This window comes from Mya arenaria, chromosome 4 (assembly GCF_026914265.1).
Source record: "Mya arenaria isolate MELC-2E11 chromosome 4, ASM2691426v1".
NCBI lineage: Eukaryota > Metazoa > Mollusca > Bivalvia > Myida > Myidae > Mya > Mya arenaria.
The window spans coordinates 47,477,515-47,497,519 of NC_069125.1; the positions used below are offsets into that span (position 1 = coordinate 47,477,515).

At 33.8% G+C, this 20,005-nt stretch overlaps 1 protein-coding gene across 1 annotated transcript; it reads right to left on the reverse strand.

The window, feature by feature from the left end:
* Positions 1–2,593: 2,593 nt before the first annotated feature.
* On the reverse strand, positions 2,594–16,755 carry LOC128229849 (trichoplein keratin filament-binding protein-like). The gene is made up of 15 exons (XM_052941702.1): positions 16,544–16,755; positions 14,379–14,601; positions 13,717–13,825; positions 13,353–13,454; positions 12,814–12,870; positions 12,468–12,536; positions 11,036–11,209; positions 10,674–10,786; positions 9,158–9,224; positions 8,181–8,291; positions 7,414–7,475; positions 7,033–7,114; positions 5,162–5,347; positions 4,442–4,585; positions 2,594–3,705 (listed from the first exon to the last, which is right to left on the reverse strand). The coding sequence occupies exons 2-15, from the start codon at positions 14,567–14,569 to the stop codon at positions 3,679–3,681; spliced, it is 1,494 nt and encodes a 497-aa protein (XP_052797662.1). The 5' UTR covers positions 14,570–14,601; positions 16,544–16,755; the 3' UTR covers positions 2,594–3,678.
* Positions 16,756–20,005: the final 3,250 nt, after the last annotated feature.

Sequence of the window (20,005 nt, forward strand, 5' to 3'; positions counted from 1 at the left end):
CGTCTTGGTTACTCACTGAGGACCCGTAGTAGCTACAGGTCGCCGGCGGTCATTGCTCGGGGAAGACAAATAACGCAATATGAGTTAATCGTGGTCGGAGTCCGTGCTATATTGGGCTCACCGTTAAGTAGATAATGAATGGCCATATAACCCTTTTCTTATCGTGTTTTTGTTTTGTTTTGTTGACCGCATGGCGACACCATACAGGGAAGGTTTATAGAAAGATAATAGCGTTCACCAACTGGTCAACTCTTGCTGATTATTATTATATTTAATAAGAGGTAAATACCATTTTCACAGCAGCTAATAAGCTTACTACAGCCAAACTGCGGGCACTGACGCAAGTGAACGGCGGGTTGTATCCTTTGATTTTAAATAGCATGAATTATTGACGATACAAACTCTGCAAATGTCTTCTTCATGTTAATGTATCTCCGGTGGATCAAAGAAAAAACTTCTCATTATTTCATTTCAGTTTTTACCTTGAAGTTGAAAACTCGTTCAAAAATGTACATGAATGATATTATATATCGTAATGAAATTGATTTTTTTTTACAATATTCAGTAGAAGCCAAGTTTATCGGTCATTGGATTTTTCTGGTCTAGATCCGGATTGTTAATTACATCCGACAGTGAATACTCGAACGTCAATGAATGAACTTTTTGAAACAAAGTCACATTATCCTTATTGTGTATATTCATGTATATTTTTCAGGTATATCGATATCATCACCGCGTGTTGGTTTTCAGCGTGTTTTATACATTAGAATACAACCTACATTTTCAGCCAATGAGATTGCAGATAGGAAACATTTAGTAGTAGACTTAATCATAAAGAATTTCAACAAGTTTCGCGGGTGTTTAAAGGTCCGCCTACTGCCACTCATCCGATACACGCTCCCTGTGTCAGATTTTGCGTTGACAATGTATCAGCCAATAAGGTTGTATTCTAAGTGAGTCAGATAACATGAAATGAATTCTAAATGATAAAGAAGGACTCTTTCGCTATGTTCACTACGCCCATTCTTAATCATTAAGAATTCACTTCATGTCATCTAACTAGTACTTAATATTTGCGGAAAGAAGTTAGCGGACCTAGATCTCAGGTTCCATTGAACGCTGAAAACATGAAATGAAAACGTTATGAAAGGAGAACTTCCAGGGTAAAAATAGTGAGCTGTGGTGGGTTATCGCACTTGGCTTAGATATTTAACACTGTACCTATGTTTGGTGGAGATAGTACAAGCAATAGGGAGTGGACAATGTCATATAATGCTCGATTACATTAAATTTGTTCATCTTGTCAATAGCTTACAGCTCAGAACTTCATTCACCGAACGCTAAACAGAATTACAAATATAAGCATTCACTTGACCACAACCTTGAGCTATTTGTTCTTGTCTCTAGTATGTACGATACGCTGCTGCAAGTGCCACATTTCGATGAAACATTACACAAACATACATCCACTAGACGTATGATACACAGACAAACATCCACTAGACGTATGATACACAGACATACATCCACTAGACGTATGATACACAGACATACATCCACTAGACGTATGATACACAGACATACATCCACTAGACCTATGATACACAGACATACATCCACTAGACCTATGATACACAGACATACATCCACTAGACGTATGATACACAGACATACATCCACTAGACGTATGATACACAGACATACATCCACTAGACCTATGATACACAGACATACATCCACTAGACCTATGATACACAGACATACATCCACTAGACGTATGATACACAGACATACATCCACTAGACCTATGATACACACACATACGATACACAGGGTATTATCAATACAGAAGTTACTGAGCGCTCTGGCACTTCACACTTTTATTTAGTATCAATTCAAATTAGTTTCTATGTTTTCAAAGTGCATCAATGGGAGAATATCCTTGTTTCATAAGTGTATATTAACCATCAACCCCTATAGAGCTTATTGTAAAGAAATATGAAATATAACCTATAGTTCCAGTCAACGTAATCACTTATCGGCCTTGCAGTTTAACAACTAAACATCTTTATCATTAAGAAAAATCTCCCTCACTTCACCCTTCTTAATCATTAAGATTTTACCATAGTTTATTCTAGTACATGTTGTACCAAATACCTTATTTCAAAACAATATAACATAATTAGCTAGATTTCCAGCCAATACAAGCACAGCTGAAACAGTTGTCTCAAAATATGTAAGAAGCATGCAGACCACAATTAAATTGTGTCCATGTAATTTAGTGAGTAATAAAGATTTGAAAGAAAACAACTTTAATATAAAGTTCTGAATGATCTGCCCATCATGTTAAATCTTAAGATGTTACACAATATGTTCTCTCTGTCACATAATGATAAAATACTTTTGCTCTTGAATATGAGAAATTGGTGCAGTGATTATCATATGAGTAACTCATATTTGTCAAATGTTTATTTGTAACCTCTAACATTAGTTTTGTGTCTTTTTATTTCTTTTTCGACCTTTATAAAGTCCCTTCTATTTCTCCTAGTGACCATCTTTCCTGCTCTAATACACAGTACTTAAAAATACAACATCAAGCATCAAATAATTTAATAATAAAATAAATATCACATTTGAATATAAAACTGAAATGAAAACACAAATGAAATATATTTTAAAATGAAGATGACAGATAACCTGATGTAGAATGATATCTGTAGATGCTATGCAAGGAGATATCTTGTAATGATGAATAGTGTTCAAACATCTACTAATGTACAAATAACACCTAGGTTGTTAAAGGAGGCCACAGCAACCAGAAATAGGTCCTTGTAGTAAAAAGTACATTTGATGTAATCGGGAAATGTGATGTCATCATTTTCTGTGACTAAGAATGGAGTTGAAGTGTCCATGGTGTGACATTATGTTTAAGGTCCATGTTACATTTTTTAATAAATAAAATGTTTGATAGGATGCCAAAGACTGACAATTTAAATATCATCAATAAGACCTATTTTTGCTGGTTGTGCTACAAAGTGGAACAAAATAGATCATAATGATACCCTTTTTTTTAAATGTCACTATTGTCAGTGAGATGTAAAAAGTCTAAAACTTTGGGATGATTCAAAGAATGGAGTGTTTCTGAAGTGAATCTTCATTTATATTAAACTCATCATAAATCTTCAACCTATACATATTGCAAAATACAATTCTGCTGATGTCACATCATAACAAGTATCATTGTGCGATGTTAAATTGACGTCATAAAACAAAATAGTGCGTCATTATAATGTATTTTACTATGTAATAATGTGTCTTCTTAGTGTTTTAATCCAGTAAATGAAACTACATATTATACATTTTATAGTCAAATACCGTACAACATAGTTGCATTAAGTACTTGTAAGTATATAAGTTTTCACAAGAAAACACCATTATCAGTAGATTTTACAACATATAGGATTTAAACATGTTTCAACTTTTCTTGACATATCTTAACTTGTTAAGTAGAATCTAATCTACCTAGACACAAAATAATAAGAGTAGAGTTGGTCGCTGAGTGCACAAACCAAATAGGTTTCACTAATATCACAGATCTGTGCTTCCAGTTGTAACCTATTCCCCAGGGTGATGAAAGTCTAGCTTAGATACAGTTACATATTCCGCAGAGTGACTGTCCTATGTCCAAGCCTGTTTTCCGTGACGCTGAAAGAAGCAATATAAAGAAAGTTAAACAAAATATGCTTGTTATGTTTTATTTATTATAAATTTTATATCAATACGGGGATAGATCTCAGACAGGAGTAGAACTTAGACAGTCACAACTTTTGCTTTGTTTTCAAAAAATCACATAAAGATTCTTTTGGAAATCAGTCAGGTTTTTGTGATGTATCAATTGTGCAGAAAGAGTTTCAATTGTAACTGGTATGTTTCTAACTAAAAAGGAGCTGAAGTTTACAGTTCCGGCAAACATATGGCATATCTCAACAGATGAAGAAGGTCAGATCATGACGGTATCTTGAAAAAACTAAAGGTATCCAAGATATACTCTCCAACTGCTACATGTTTTGTTTTGGTTGTTTAAAAATATCTCTGAAGATTTATTAAATCTCTTTTTGACAGCTTTTGTCCCCCTTTCGGCGCTATTAGAACAGAATCTTCCCATGGAAACAAAAATAGCTTGGGTGATAAGATTTTCCTTTTTATAGCTTTAAATTCTTTACTCAAGCATTATGTCTAGCTTAGTTTAAGACAAAAAATTATTTTCTTAAATCTTTTGAACTAGTCACCCATGTTTTCAATATAGGTACCAGTCACAGGCCAAGTTAAATATATCTAAGTGAATTCAGCCAGTTAGAATTCTATGTAGATGGCCTATTACTTCAAGCCTTTTCCTGATCTTTATAATCCATAATTACACACAACACCATAGAGAACCTACCCTGGGGGTGAAACCCCGCAGTTTGAGTCGCTGTGTTTCCTGCTGCAAGAAGTCCATGTACTCTTGCTCCTCAGCTTGCTGCTCTGCCAGGGCCCGCGACTCCGCATCACGCACATCCTCCTCCACAGCCTTCCGCGCAGTCAACTGTAGGGGAGGAAAAGACATATGTAAATGTCATAGGCTAATTAATTAATTAGTATGTGTCCAGTCTGGGAACTCAATCTGAATTTGCTTGCAAGTCAGGTGTTATACCAACTGAGCTAACTGACCTGGGCAACTCAATTAATTGCTCAACAGTACAAGTCACTATGGTGACAAAAGGTGATAAACACTGCGCTTATATCATCATATTGTATGAAAAGTAATATCATTTTCAGCCTGTATACTTTTTCCATTTATATATTGAAATTAATTCCAGCAAAAAAATCATTTTTAGGCTCCTGGGCTTATACTGTGATTCATATTGACAGGATACAAATTTGTATATTTCTAACGTTTTCTGCATTTCCTATTGCTTTTGCAAGAATCAGAAATGATCTGTAAGACTGCATGAAAGGTAGTGATTTTCTGGGCAACTACAATAAAATGCATAATAAATTATCTTAAAATGTATAATGATAAAAAAAATCATGAAAAGCCTAAAAAATATTTAAGTCTATGATTGCTTGTGAAAAAAATAAAATATCGAATAATCGGTGTTTAATGTAGCGTTCTTTTCACCTGTTCCCTCAAATCCAGCTTAAGTTGTTCCTTCTCAGCCTCCTGTTTCTGGACATCCCGTTTTGTGAGTTGGTTTGCGATTTCCAGCTCACGGAGAAGTTGCTCCCGATGTTCAATTGACTCTGCCTTCCGTTGACGTACCTGTTCCATTCGATCATCAATCTGGTCACTTCGAGCCTCCATAACCTATGGAGAAGAACAGAGGGTTCAATGAGTGACTTGTCATAACTAGTGTATACCAGTAGCATTTGGATTGTACCTTGGAAAATGCATATTCCTTGATATGAGACTTGTTTACAGGGAGGAATAAGGGATATTCAAGGACTGAAAGGAAACAGATTCTATCTGCATCACTCTGTCATTTAATTTAGATCATGTTCATGTTTGTCCCTCAAACTGTACATGCAAACTGATGGTAAACAAACCCTTATTTAGGAATGTCTTCAGCAACAAGTAGGAGATTCAACTGTCCATCATATCAAACAACAACAATTATAAGCTTGAGGATAGTTTCACACCTAGATGTATTTCTGTACCTACTAGGAGAGGCATTAGACAGTTTGAAAGTAGATATAGTACTGCACTGTTTTAACTCTCTTCTCATTTCTTAATCAATCCTAGGATTATTAATGGCACTGCCCTCTATACTAAACAATATCCAAGCTTTTTCCAAATACTAGCAATTTCTTTACAAATGTGTCTGGCATGTGGTACAGATGGTGTATATTGGTTAATTTATGACACATACACATATTAAACTAAAAAAACAACTTTTATTGTCTTTATACACTAACTGGCCACCTTTGGTTCTTGACATTGCTGAAGAAGTTATAAACATATAAAGCTAAAACAACATACACTATATTAAAACTTACAGCTTTAACATAAATGGTTTGTGCCATATTTGTATTAAAACTTACAGCTCTAGCACAAATTTGTATTGCTGTTGATCCACTATTGAGGTTCATGGAAGTAACCATTTGGACTAGATTTCTAAACTTGTAACATGGGTTCATGAGTAGGGTATGAGCGTTGTCTTTGCTTCGTCTACAAGTCAACTCCCATATTAGAACGGTAACTAGTAGGAGTAGCTTAAACATTCAATAACTATCGCGCGAATAAATTACAACACTATTTACTTGTACTATACACTAGTTAATGAAAGTTGTCCTTAAAAACATGTAACAAAATGGTGACATCACCCTTTAACCTTGTGACTGAAATTACCAGTATATTGTCACAATGACTCATGTATAATTTCAATGACTGGGTTGTGGGTGAAGTCACAATTACGTTCTTATGTGAATTTGATGATATTTTCTGACTGGTTAAATTTTACAAATACCTAGACACATTTAAGTAATGTATTAGATTAAGAAAGTGAACAAAATCTATACTCAAGCAGGGAATGAACAGATCCTTTTCTGTTTAGTGTCATATAGGGATAAAACAAAGATTGATAACTTAAGTCAACAATAATCAATGATGATTGATAATTGCTTGCGGTAAAATAAAATCAAACAATAACTTTTATCAAAATTTCAATAAAAAGAATTGAAGCTTTTTTAAAACATCTTAAAATCTTAAACACCGTAATATAGTTCATAGTTACTTCATAGTAGATTGTTTTTAGGAATTATATCTTGCCAAATATGTAAAAGATTGTAGGTTCTGCTTTAATTTTAGCCCACAGGTCACTTAATCTTTTAGGTCATACCACAATAAATGCAGATGCATGAGTAAATTCCCATTTTGCTACTACTCACAAGAAGATACAAATGCATGCCTGTTTTTTGCAGTCACAGAAGAAGTTATGGGGACTGGTTACTCAAAAGCATATTATCAAAGATGAACATTGTTGGTATACAGACCTCCCTCATGAGTCGTTCCCGTGCCCGTCTCTCCTTTTCCCACTCGGCCTCCCTCTTCTGCCACATACGAGCTGCCTCGTCCCTGAAACATATATGTACATGGATAATGCAATCAGAAACAAGGATATACTCTGAAGCATATAATACTATAAAACTAGTTTATTTTTGGTTAAAATTTTATTTTTGGTTACAATCAGATATATTTCCTTTGGTTGGTAATGTTACTCTCTGTAACTTTGAATTTGCAAGTAAAGAAATTTATTCAATTTCTGACAATGGGGTAGTATATCAACTAGTTTTCTTGATCATATGATGGTTTGCTGTACATTCAGTGATAAGGTGGCCCTTGTGACTTTGAGTTTACATTTAACTTGTACTCACTGATAGAGGAGATCCAGCTCGGCCTCTCGGGCTTTCTCTACCTTGATTTGATCCTCAACAACCTGCAAAAAACAGTCAGCAAGAATTCCTACTATATTCTTATATTCTCTTAACAACGTAATCAAGGTAAATGTATACTACAATAAATGGAGGATAAATGATTATATGTTTTAGTGCATGATCGCAGTATATTTTACTGTGTGAGTGCCAAAACTCATATTTCACAAGTGGCACATTGGAAGACAATATTTAAACTCAAATGCACATGAATAGCTTTAATGTTATGGCACACTAAATTATTCCCACCATGCCGATGTTCAAAACAGCGAAGATATCACTGGCTATGATTATACCTTAACCTTTTTCTTTGGAAATCAGACTAGCTAAAAGGCAGCATTTAACACAATGACACAATTGACACATATGCACCATGTCATTGGTAGCATATGTAAAGTTTCCTGTGACTATCTTGAAAAGTTCTTCTATTAGCCTTTCATAAGTTAACCCACATAGTTAAAGGCATCCTGTAAGCCCTTTCTTTAGTTGTCCAGCTCTTCCAGGTTGTATGTGTGTTCATGTTATAAATGTATAATTGGTTATAAACCTCCTTACAGAGACACTGTTTTAATTTGTACTGATCAGTTATATATTGGTACTAGTTCACAGTTGGAATGTTTAATGCTAAGGCTTTAACAGGATGATGCTACTGAAAATGACAAAATCTCAACTTTTTTCTCTTTTAAAATCAGGCAAGTTAAAACTGTTACCTTCATCATCCACGAGGCATCAGCCTGGGCCTTCTCCCGACGGGCAGTCTGGGCCTGTTGTAATTCCTCCTCTTTCTCCACCAGGGCGGCCAGGATCTGACGGTCCAACTCCTGTATAAAAGACAACAAACGTTTTACAGTCAATCCATCATCCATCAGGCATCTGCAAGGACCTTCTCACAACTTGAAGCCTGACCATAGTTTTGTAGAAGATCTGACAGTACAAATCCTTTACAAAAATTATTAACGGAAGGGAAGTTACTGCATGTATATTAAGTTCATAATTAATTATCTATCTTACCCTTCTTGTACAATCATTAACATAAGCATAAGCATTTACAGCAACTTCATAAATGGCTGCATTTAAGGTTATGATCATGAGATAGCGAAGAAGGAGAAATGATTACTAACTATGACTGATCTTATTGTGTACATGTGAGTTAAAATATGAAGTGCAGGTAATAACAACACAACAAAATTGCAGAAAACAAAACAAAAATTATCTTACTTATATGTGAAAGATAGTTCACATGAAACAAGTATGCTTCAACTGGGCATGGAATCGTAGAAATTTTGAACACAAATACATGGTACTAGATACATATTTACCCGTGGAATAAACTCCACAAAGAATACTAAATATATAGAATCATATTGTTTGAAACAACAACAGTTTGGATTTTTTTATTGCTTCAATGTCAAATAAAATTACATAGTGCCGGTGTTCATGTGAGCTAAAAACATGTAATAATTTTTAAAAACCATTATTTTTTTTTTGCTATATTTTCTCGTACTATATTGTATAGGTAAATGCTGTACTGTTAGGTTCATTGTTGTATTGATCAGGTACTGGGTACTATAAATGTACCCAGGAACCCGCCAAAATGTACATGGCCTGAGGGTACTCATCCATGCCCTAGTTTTGTTATACCATATATTTTAATATAATGATTCGATCAATTACAAAATGATGTTACCAATTCTTCCTGAACTTGTTTCGAGTGCCGCCTCATTTGTGCGATGTGCTGTTTTAACAAAACACGCCTGAAATGGACATTATCAAAGCATCAAATTTGATCAGAAAATAGGAAAATGATGGGACAATCAAGCTTAAATCATGGATTAAGTCAGATTTGACGAAGACTCACTAAACCTGCAACATTTCTCCATATTTTGAGTTAAGGAAGATTTTTACTTTGAAATTACAAAAAAAAACACACACAAAATATTGTCTACTTATATCCTTGATAATTAGTGGGATGGTTGCTGGAACAACATGTCCTCACCGTTATATATAAGTATAGGATGTTTGTTCATAGAATCTAGGTGCAAATTCTCCATGAACTGTAGGATATGCCATATTCTTAGTGAATAACCCCTGCAGAGAACTGTTTTCACATTGTTTTAGACTCCTAGCACTCCTACAATCAACTAATCTAGGCATGGTATGAATCTAGTTCAGAATAACAACAAAAGTTCATTTCTTCAAGACAGTTTCAACAATCCTGACTGACTCAGTATGAACAACATTTATGTTTTCTTATAATAAAAAAACAATGAAAACATGTTGTTGTTTTTTCAACCAAGCAAAAATTATCTATTTTAGAGAAACAATAAACTCTGCCAAGGGAATGAAATTTGCAGTGTCTTTAAAGTTTCAGAAAACTGCATGCTTTTAAAGAAACTTTCTGAAAAATCGTATCAACAACCATTGTCAAACAGAGTCAAGCCAGAGCATCACACAGAAGATGCAACCCATTTAGTTATTCAATTAAATTGATAAGGGGGCGTAACTTGACAATTATAAAGCCACTGCTGATCATACCTTGCCAGTACTACTACTTGAAATACATGGCATACAAAATTTACATTTAAATAAAAGTCACAGTTACAGTCTTACACGGACAACATTCGGTAGGTTGACACAAAACAACCGTTGTTGTGTTTTTGCTTTTTTTAATTCTTTAAAACTGTTGATTACCTTATAAAGTTTACTTGCCATTTTTGTACCAATGGTGCCATACATGTACATAAAATTAATAGGCAGAAAAAATTAACACAAAATTTACACAAATGGCAAATTAAACTGTCTTGCCTGCTGGTTTAGAAAAACATAACTATTTATTTTGTCTAATGAACAGCATGTAAGAGATATATGTAGACTTCCTTAACATTATATTTTGTGTTCATAATTATAAAGAAATATATACTATGAAAGATTCTTCAAGAATTGATTCAAGATTCTACTTGATAGCCTAAACATCGATTCAAGATTCTACTCGATAGCCTAAACATCGATTCAAGATTCTACTAGATAATCGTTCCACCAGTAATTATTAACCTTACAATACTGTTTATCTGATTTGTAACATCAGTCACCTATTCCAAAATTAATGATATGTTTATAAAGTGGAATTAACAGACACCAAAGCTAAGCAAGGACAACAATGATGCTATAAACTATACTACAATGTAAACACTTCACAATCATACCCAAAGTCCTGGTTTTTGCGGACCTCCTCCATTTTCCTGCGCTGATCCTCGAGATCCTCAAGCTCCCATTGTTGCCGGGCCAGTTCTTCCTCCTCCTTGCGTAACATTTCAGCCTGTATCAAATTAACATAACCTGAGTACTTAAAGCATGTGGATGACTACGCTGACCCGTTTTATATACATATGTATATATATTTCTTTTTTTACTACTTATTGTAATCCTTTGTAAAGAGGTTCAGGTTTATGACATGCCTGCATTATGCATATATACATAATTTTCTGCATACATAAATGTATTAGTGCATTGCAATGAAAATAAAATATTTTATGCAGAAATCATCAAATTATCCACGACACCATACCTCTGCATCCCGTGCACGTAACTCAAGCATCTGTTGTTTGAGCGTCTCCTTAAAGCGTCTCTCTTCCTCCACTTTCTCCTCCATCCTCTGTCGGTCTCGAGCCATTGCCGCTTGTCGTTCCTCCTCCATTTCAGCTTCCAGGGCCTCACGCTCCTTCCGTGCAGAGTCCAGGCGCTACATACCGAAAAACAACATTTTTAATTGCAATACATGAAGTCCATCATTTACATAAAATTGTGCGAGTACAGTGTAATTAGAACTTTACTCCTTACTCTTCACATTACTCCTGCGCAGTATTGCATCATAAGGTTAAAGAGCATGCAGTGTTTTTTCTTGAACAATTTGGGGCAGAAGTTTGGTCCAATTCCTAATGGTTAAACATTAATACTTTTTCCACGGTAAAAAAAATCCTAAATTCTGTATTGAAAGAAAGAATTGAAAAAATAATATTCATTATTTCATAAAAAAATGGACCCGAAAAATAAACTTTTCTCTTTTCTGTCTATTTCTTAAAGCATTTTCATTCATTTCCATACAAAAACTTCCAATTTTATTGAAAATGATAATTTTTCAGTACTTTCCAATCTGTTACTGCTCTCTAACAGTACATTCAGTAGTCTTTCTTCCCTTGGAGATAAAATATGGTTATTACTGAGCATTTGATTTTCCTGCCCTAAAAAGGGTATTACTCCCAAACATGCTTGGAAAGAATAACAAGAACTCCCATACACCGCTTCTTGAAAAGAATAGCTCACACACATGGAGCAAAGATCAGATATTTGAAGGGCATGGTGGTATTTTTGTATGTTTCCTGCCAGAAAGTGTGAAAAACATTCCCAGACCAAAAACATGTATTGCCCTGCTATGGATTCACAAGGTGATGTGTGGGATAGGATAAGTGCCTAACCATGGATGCTTGGTTTCTTAGACCTTTGAATAGGGTTTTCCCTGCTTGGTCTGTTTAGACAGTTCTAATTTCACATGGTTAAATAAAATAATTATATTTTTCATCATCATTGGCATTGTTAGCAGTTTAATGTTCACATGAGTAAGTTACAGTTATACAATCACAATTTGATCTTAGACTGTTTGATATCAGCGTTTCACATAAGATCTGTTAAGGTAAGATCTATAGTTTAACAGCCTGTACAATGAGGGTCATAAGAACAACTTTTAGGTGTTCTTTCTGCACAGATGAGGTGAACATTTACCCAGTAGGGAACCAAAATCGAGCTATCATCCCAGAAGTTACGAGTCAACACGAACGTTTTAACATTAAACATCTTGATATCTGTTTGACGCAAATCATGATGGTTGAGTCTATGCATATTCGATCATTTTAGATAAGATCATAAGGAAAGTTTGTTTATGAATACCAGCCGTTGGCAACATAACTGACTTATGGTCCCAATTCCAATCTGATTAGAATTACCTCATGTTTCTCTACCACCTGTCCCTGCCACTGGTCCACAACATAATCCTTCAGCTGCTCTGATTCTATCTGATAACATAAATAAAACATACAAGGAAATTCTATTCTCTAACAAGAGGTGTTACAATTTACATTATCATAATATGTATTTATACTTAATTTGTTTCATTATATATACATGTCCATATCTGACTTTATAACTGATCTATAGAAATATATTTAATCAATAAATGATTTACTTCCTAAATTAAGGAGAGGTTGAATATATCTGTATAAAGAAATACTTCCATTTAACATCTTACATTAGAAATCAATGCTCTGTATTAAAATATTTATTACTATGTACCTTCCTCATGTCTGGATTGTTCTGCCTCCAGTGTTCGTATAACTTTTCTTGAGCAACCTGAAAACAGCAACATCATTTACAATTCCTTCGTACTTTGCGATGATAAGGACTTATCATCATTACTTAAAAACTACTTTTAATGATCAATCATTGACATGTTCATTTAGTACACAATCCTAATAAGGTCAAAAGTATATAGACATAAACTTTTCCGAAGTTCCTTGACTCTTAATTTGAAGATTACAAACAATGTAAAATAAGCATTGTTATGTATCCCAAAGTGGATGAAAAACAGCATCTTATACTACACCTTAGTAAAATATAATTCTCTAAAACATTTTAGTATCGGTAGTTAATCTAGTTCTGACTATTTATTATCTTGGTTTCCTATCAAGTTAAGATGTATATTTTACCATAAAAGCACACTGTATGATCAATTTTAGGCCATTTAAACAAATATCAATAACAAGGCTAAAACAAGTACAGAACAGCATTCTATTCAACCCAACACCCTGTCATGATGTAACAAAATGACATACATTTTTCCGCTTTTCTTCCCTTGCACTGCGTAGTGTGTCTACTCTATCCTTCATCTCATCAATCCTTGTGTAGTTATCTTTCGAATATCCTTTTAGTTCGGCCTGAAATATACATATTTATTCTCAGATTTAATACCCTTATATATGTCATACCCTTATATGTCATAACTGAGCAAAAGATAAAACTCCTGATTTATTTTTTCATTGTACATGTAGATTTTATTTGAGGCCTAGAAAATGTCATTTGAAAGGAATCCAACACATTGTCACTAAAGGCACTGTTTACCCTTATTTTTTTCTTTGTTTAATCAATTTTTTCTATGTTTAACCAATAAAACATAAAAAACAGTAAAACAAGGTTTACCTCATACTGGTCCCTTTCTTCTTTGAGCATTTGGGCCAACTTTATCCGCCTTTTCTCCAGTTTTCTCTTCTTCTGTTCATCGTCTTTACCCTTACGGTAGGCAGCAAAGCTTAAAAGCAAACAGAACAGTGCTTGTTCAAATTCTTCACTATTATTTTTTTTAAAGCAAAGCAATTGCATTTCGTCTGGGTACTGTTAAAACTATAAGTAACTAATTAAAGACAATTTCTATAATCAAAAATAAGATTCCATTTTGAGTTAGCACAATATTAGCTAGGTTTTTGAACTGACAGTGAATGAATGTATGACAAACCTTTAATGACCCAAAAATAAAAAAAATAAACAAGTATGAAAAGTTTGAACTTATTATCTTGAATGATTTTTAAGTTATGAACAAAACACTAAAAAATACCATAATTTCTAAGTAAACAAAGGGCCATAGCTTGTCACAATAGTGTATTATTACTGTGAGGTAGATTATATACTTAGTAGTATGAATTTGATAAAGGCTGCTAAGTTATTTAAAAAAAAAACGTAAATGGAAGGACAGGGTAATTTTTTAATATTTTTTTTGTGGGGCACTAATCATTTGTTGAGAAAAATACAGTTTTACTGTAATACAAAAGTTGATATGGTTTGAACTATATTTATAGTTTTTATACCTATCATTTTTGGAATCTTCCGACTCCCAAGCCCTCTGTTTTGTCATCTCAATATCATTCTTTAAAAAGTAGTTTGATGTATTTGACCATTTCTGTCTAAAATCTGTGTCATTATTTCGTCGTCGCACGATGTTTTGTTCGTAGACATTTTTCCGTGTCGTCCAATATTGAGGAATAGTTGGAAGGGCCATAATGATTACCGTTCTTGAGAGCTGTTAGCTATCTGAAAGCAGCAAAAATTTGAATATCATTCATTAAACAATTATCATGTGTCAGTTCTAAGTAAGATTCAATAATATTTGAAACGATAAATACGGCATAAAACTGTTTCAAATCCATGAACGCCAATTACTATATAGCTTCTTTGTGCAGTTGATGTGTTTTGATAAACTCGGATTCACAAAAAACTTTTATGGTATCCCGGAGCAACCTGTTTTCGACCGCCTAAGGATTATTTACATTTCAATCATAAATAAGTGATAATGAAAGATAAATGTTTGTGTGTACCATTAAAAGCAATCATTCATCTTTGAAAAAAAAAATTAAATCTGTTTCAATCGTCTGTTGTTTACATTTTGCATCCAAAATGGCAGCTGTCACATGTTGTATTTGACCTCAATACAACCTATTTTCGACCATGACCTTAAACTATTCTTCACAACAAAAGTATGTGCACAGCCATTTTCATATTAATTTGTATAACTTGTTTAATTGTGTAAAGTATTTTATTTTTTAAATAAGTAATAAAATGTTTACACATTTGTCATACAGTCACTTTATAGCTACTTATCACCACAAATGGGGCAAAGGAATGCATCATCCTTTCTAATGGCTATGATATGGGTAAAAATGATAATTTCACCCATCATGAACCCTGGTATCACTGGACCAACTCTGAATGAGCCTCATAATACCTGCCTAGGCTACAATATGTATAATTTTATGATAAATGAGAGCCCAATCATAATTCAATGTAGTTACATGTAGATAAATTTCATTAATTTTAGAATAAGCAATATACCATATTTTAATGCGCTTTTAATGTTGTGCACTATACTTAGAAAACGATAGGGCTTAGGTTTTAGGCTCTGGTAGATATGTAAAATCTGGCAGACAAAAACAACATGATTTTAAAGAAGTATTTCACACCTGAAATCATTAGAAATGAAGGGTTTAATTTGGCATTAATTAAAAATGACCAATTTGTGTTGTTTCAAGTAAAACTGAAGTTTTTTTAACACTATCTTTCTATCTATCTTCCTGTACTGTCGAACCCTTTACAGGGACGTAGACATTTTTGTGCGCGTCAAGCCACAAAGATTGTTAGTAGAAGTTCAAAGAATTCCGGCCAAAATACAAATATAAAGGGAAAACATTTGTTAGTGGTTTAAAAGGTTAAAAATAGGAGTGAAGAACAGGTTATGGTGAACTGTGTTCAATGGAGCTGACAGCAGCATTGAACTGTTCTAGGGTTTGAAGGAGGGGTACATCTGGGGGGAGATTATTCCATAGTACTATGGACCTGGGGAAGAAGGAGTACTTGTAGTAGTCAGTTGTGGCAGAGATTAACCTATATGATAAGGGATGGTAATGGCGGGATTGTCTAGTAAGAGGGGTGAGGAAATCTTGAATGGGGATTGCCACCAACTGGTTAGTAATTTTGTACATGAGGGACAATCTGGAGTCAATGCGCCGGAGATCTAGGCGGCGCCATTTTAGGGTGTGTAGCATGTCAGTGACACTGGAAGTGCGGCCAAAGTCAGCCATCGCCCAACGCACTGACCTCCCATTCACTAGCATTCCCATCCTTTTTCAAATGAAGTTTTCTGACAGTTCTACTGTTATGGTTAACAATTTGAGCTTATTTTGACTGGAAGTGATGCAAAATAGAAATGTTTTACCTATATTTAGAGGGCGGTCGAAAATAGGTTGAGGTCGAAAATAGGTTGAGGTCGAAAATAGGTTGTTCCGGGATATGATACTTTTGCTGTTCATTTGGTTTCATAAATTATCTTGACAATATATCCAGTTATATTTTAAGAAATTACGAGAAGAGCTGGGCTAAATGGAGGCAAAAGTCTTCTGAGTTTTCAAACATGTAACAAATTTAAAAGCTAAGGTCAAACCTCAAAAACAAAAAAATGCAAAAACATGCAAGCACTTGCCTACAGCAGTACAGGCTAGTGGTTGTGGAACGGTCACCGATGAGTTTTTAAGTGTATATAATCAGCAACAGTCGAACGTAATCAACGGTAGTAGAGTGGCAGACTGTTTCTCATGTGCCACTTTGAATAAATGACATAATTAAAATGTAAATATTTTTAAAAATATGTTACGAATGTAAACAAATGGTCGGCCCAGTTGTCTATCCTAAATTATGATCGGACCTTTCTTGAGGCCACCAAAATTATTAATGTCGTTCATCTTTGTCGTGATATTTTTTTTTTTACTTTTATGTTATAAAAGGAATGGCTATATTACTATATTATAGTGTATTCCATACTTTTTTAGGAGTCTATCATGAACTATTTTAATGCAACGTTTATAAATACGTTGAAACTGTTGTCTATCACAGATTATTTAGCTTGACGAAATAGGCTATTGAGCAAACAGATTTTAGGCTTAAAAGTATCACGTTTATGAAACTGTTGTCCGCATCTCAATAATATGTACCTTTTAATACGAACTTGTTAGTGTCTATCAAAGAAATATTTTAATTGATATTTATGTATGTCATACAAAAATAACCCTATCATATACCATTTCTTTTATGGACATTTGAAGGTACATATTAACAAAATCAATTGATATATTTTAATTTTTGCATCAAATATGTTCTTTGATAATATAAAGAAAAGTACATTGATCAAACAAGTGTAAGTGAGAAAGAAATAGAATTGGCTTCAATTGCCAATCAATAACTTCTGCTCACAGTCTGCAGTCTATCACAGATCAATGAGCAATTGCAATGACCAACAGTTAACACAAACGCTTCCGTGGGAGGGGGGATGGCACACCCGGCACATGCCCCATCACTAAAGTCTTCAAAGTTTGCATTCTATCTCAAAACTACACCTTTCAAATGCCATCATGTGCAGGCGATGTGAACTCATAAAAACAACAAATTCAAACAGCGCAACCTCCTTTAATTATGTCCTCTTGATGTTTCTTCATCCGTATATAAACAACAGTTTCCACGTCTTCCAACAATTTCCAATACTGGTGAAAATGTATCCATCATCCGTGTGATATTTGTTGAAAACAAGAAAAGCATACATGCCATAAAACTGAGAAAAAAGTTATTTTCTCCAGTCTTGTAGCAGAACGCAATCCTTGAACATGTGCAAGATATGCCATGAAGTCAATATCACCACTACTTGAAGGCCACCGATGTGTTATGTTCACTTGTATGTCTTTCTGATGTCTTCACAAATTGCTTACGTCAAGCGGACCCTTGGGGGGAGGGGTACGCCCCTTAGGTATGTCCTCTCTTGGGGAGCGGAGTACGCCCCTTAGGTATGCCCTTTCTTGGGGAGCGGAGTACGCCCCTTAGGTATGCCCTTTCTTGGGGAGCGGAGTACGCCCCTTAGGTATGCCCTCTCTAACGTCTATTCCTGAACTCTCCCCTGCTTTTAAGATAAACTTTCATAACCAGTATCACTTATTACCTTATTATTATAATAAAATTCATTAAACTTATCTTGAAGCCATATGATGGCAGATAAACAATGGTTAAAGTTAAATGAACATTACTGTTCATTTCTATTTTTTTTATTGATAAGATTAATCCCAGTATGAAAGATTCATTATTTATTAGAAAATAAATAAAATATATATGTTTAGGAAAGACAATTTAGAAAACCATGTTTTATGATAGACAATATTTTTTATGTAAATGATAAATAAGAAAAAATATTCTTATTGTCTATCATGAAATATATATTTCTTATTGTCTATCATGAAAAATATTTCTTACTGTCTATCAAGAATTGTTTTTATTATTGCCTATCATGAAATATTTTTCTAACTGTCTATCATAAATATTATCATATTTTATGATAGACAATAAGATTTTTTTTTTATATATTTCTTATTGTCTATCATGAAAAATATTTCTTACGGTCTATCATGAATTATTTTTATTATTGTCTATCATGAAATATTTTTCTGTCTATCATCAATTTTAATACACATGTTTAAATTAAATATTTCTTATTGTCTATCATGAATTTTTTTCTTACTGTCTATCAGGAATTATTTTCATTATTATCTATCATGAAATATTTTTCTTACTGTCTATCATAAATATTAATAAATATATTTTATGATAGACAATACGAAAACAAATTATACATAATTACAATTACAGTAAAGCAAAAACCATGATTGACTGTAAGAAACTTACTACTTGTGTTTTCATGTAATTATAGGACAAATAAGCAAAATATAAATAATTCTTATTGTCTATCATAAATTTAAAAAACAATAACATATTTTACATATAAGAAAAAATCTGGATAAACAGCTAAAGTTCAACATTTCAAGAATAATATTTTACGATAGACAAGAGGAACTGCGTTGATCATGAATGATAGATAATATGACAAATAAGACCACTTTTTTATGCTTCAACTATAAATTTTTCATAATTTGTTTTCAAGATTATGAAGATGGACACCAAAAATGTGTTTCTCCTTTGTTGACTTTCGTCTATAAACTCGAAGTTAGAGCAATATTAAAACCATTACCAAGATTTCCAAATCCTTTAGGCGAAGACCATGACAAAAAACGAGTTGTCGTTTCAATTTCATGTGTTCGAATCGCATCCAGAGCCTCCAATAAACTTTTTTGCATGGTCGCCGCCTAGTCCAAATAATTGTACGTTGACGGATTTTTTTAGATTTTTGATATGGCAAATCCTTCACGACGTTAGGGATTGGAAGAATCCCGTATAACACGTCTATTATTTTAGACTAGGTCGCCGCCATGTTGTATCACCTAAAACGACCAATTTACGGTAGTCGAGCTACTTTACATTACTTTACAGTATATTAATAATTGTGATGCCCAATAAGAGGTCGTATAATAATCTGAGATAGACAATAGCATCGACGTAAACGAATGCGCAAGCGTATGAATAAGAAATTCATGTTCGTAAAATAAGCAAAAGGCTACATGAAAGTAAATTCCTATCGGTTACACAATACCATCCTTAACATTAAAAGTTAAGTCCAACGCAATTATCTCCCCCGGATCCGCGCTGAGGTCGATTTCCAGGTTAGAGAACATGAGCACGGAGCTCTGAGCATACCAGGTGTCTGGTTCTTACCCACACACACTACATAATATTCAACATTATATTTTGGAAAGGAAGTAAAAACTGCATTTGTATCTGCAAATATTATTTTAATTACGTTATTATGATATTTTAGGGGATATTTTAACATATTTACTTGAATGGTTAATTTTGTGAATGACTGTGTCAAATAATTGAAATAGCATTTGAAGCGTTGTATGTGTGTTTCCACTCCCTCTGCTTATGATAGAGTCAGGGAAGGGTTGACAACTGTCAGAAACCATGGAAGGAATCAAGTGAAGCATTTTTTGGTAAAACTACACTAGATCTA

Excerpts from the sequence above, each read along its gene's own strand:
- LOC128229849 (XM_052941702.1), bottom strand. The coding sequence starts at position 14,569 with ATGGCCCTTCCAACTATTCCTCAATATTGGACGACACGGAAAAATGTC. Across the intron at positions 13,455-13,716 it reads AAGAAAGGGACCAGTATGAG|GCCGAACTAAAAGGATATTC; the intron begins GTAAACCTTGTT and ends TGTATATTTCAG. Across the intron at positions 5,348-7,032 it reads GGGAACGACTCATGAGGGAG|GTTATGGAGGCTCGAAGTGA; the intron begins GTCTGTATACCA and ends TCTTCTCCATAG.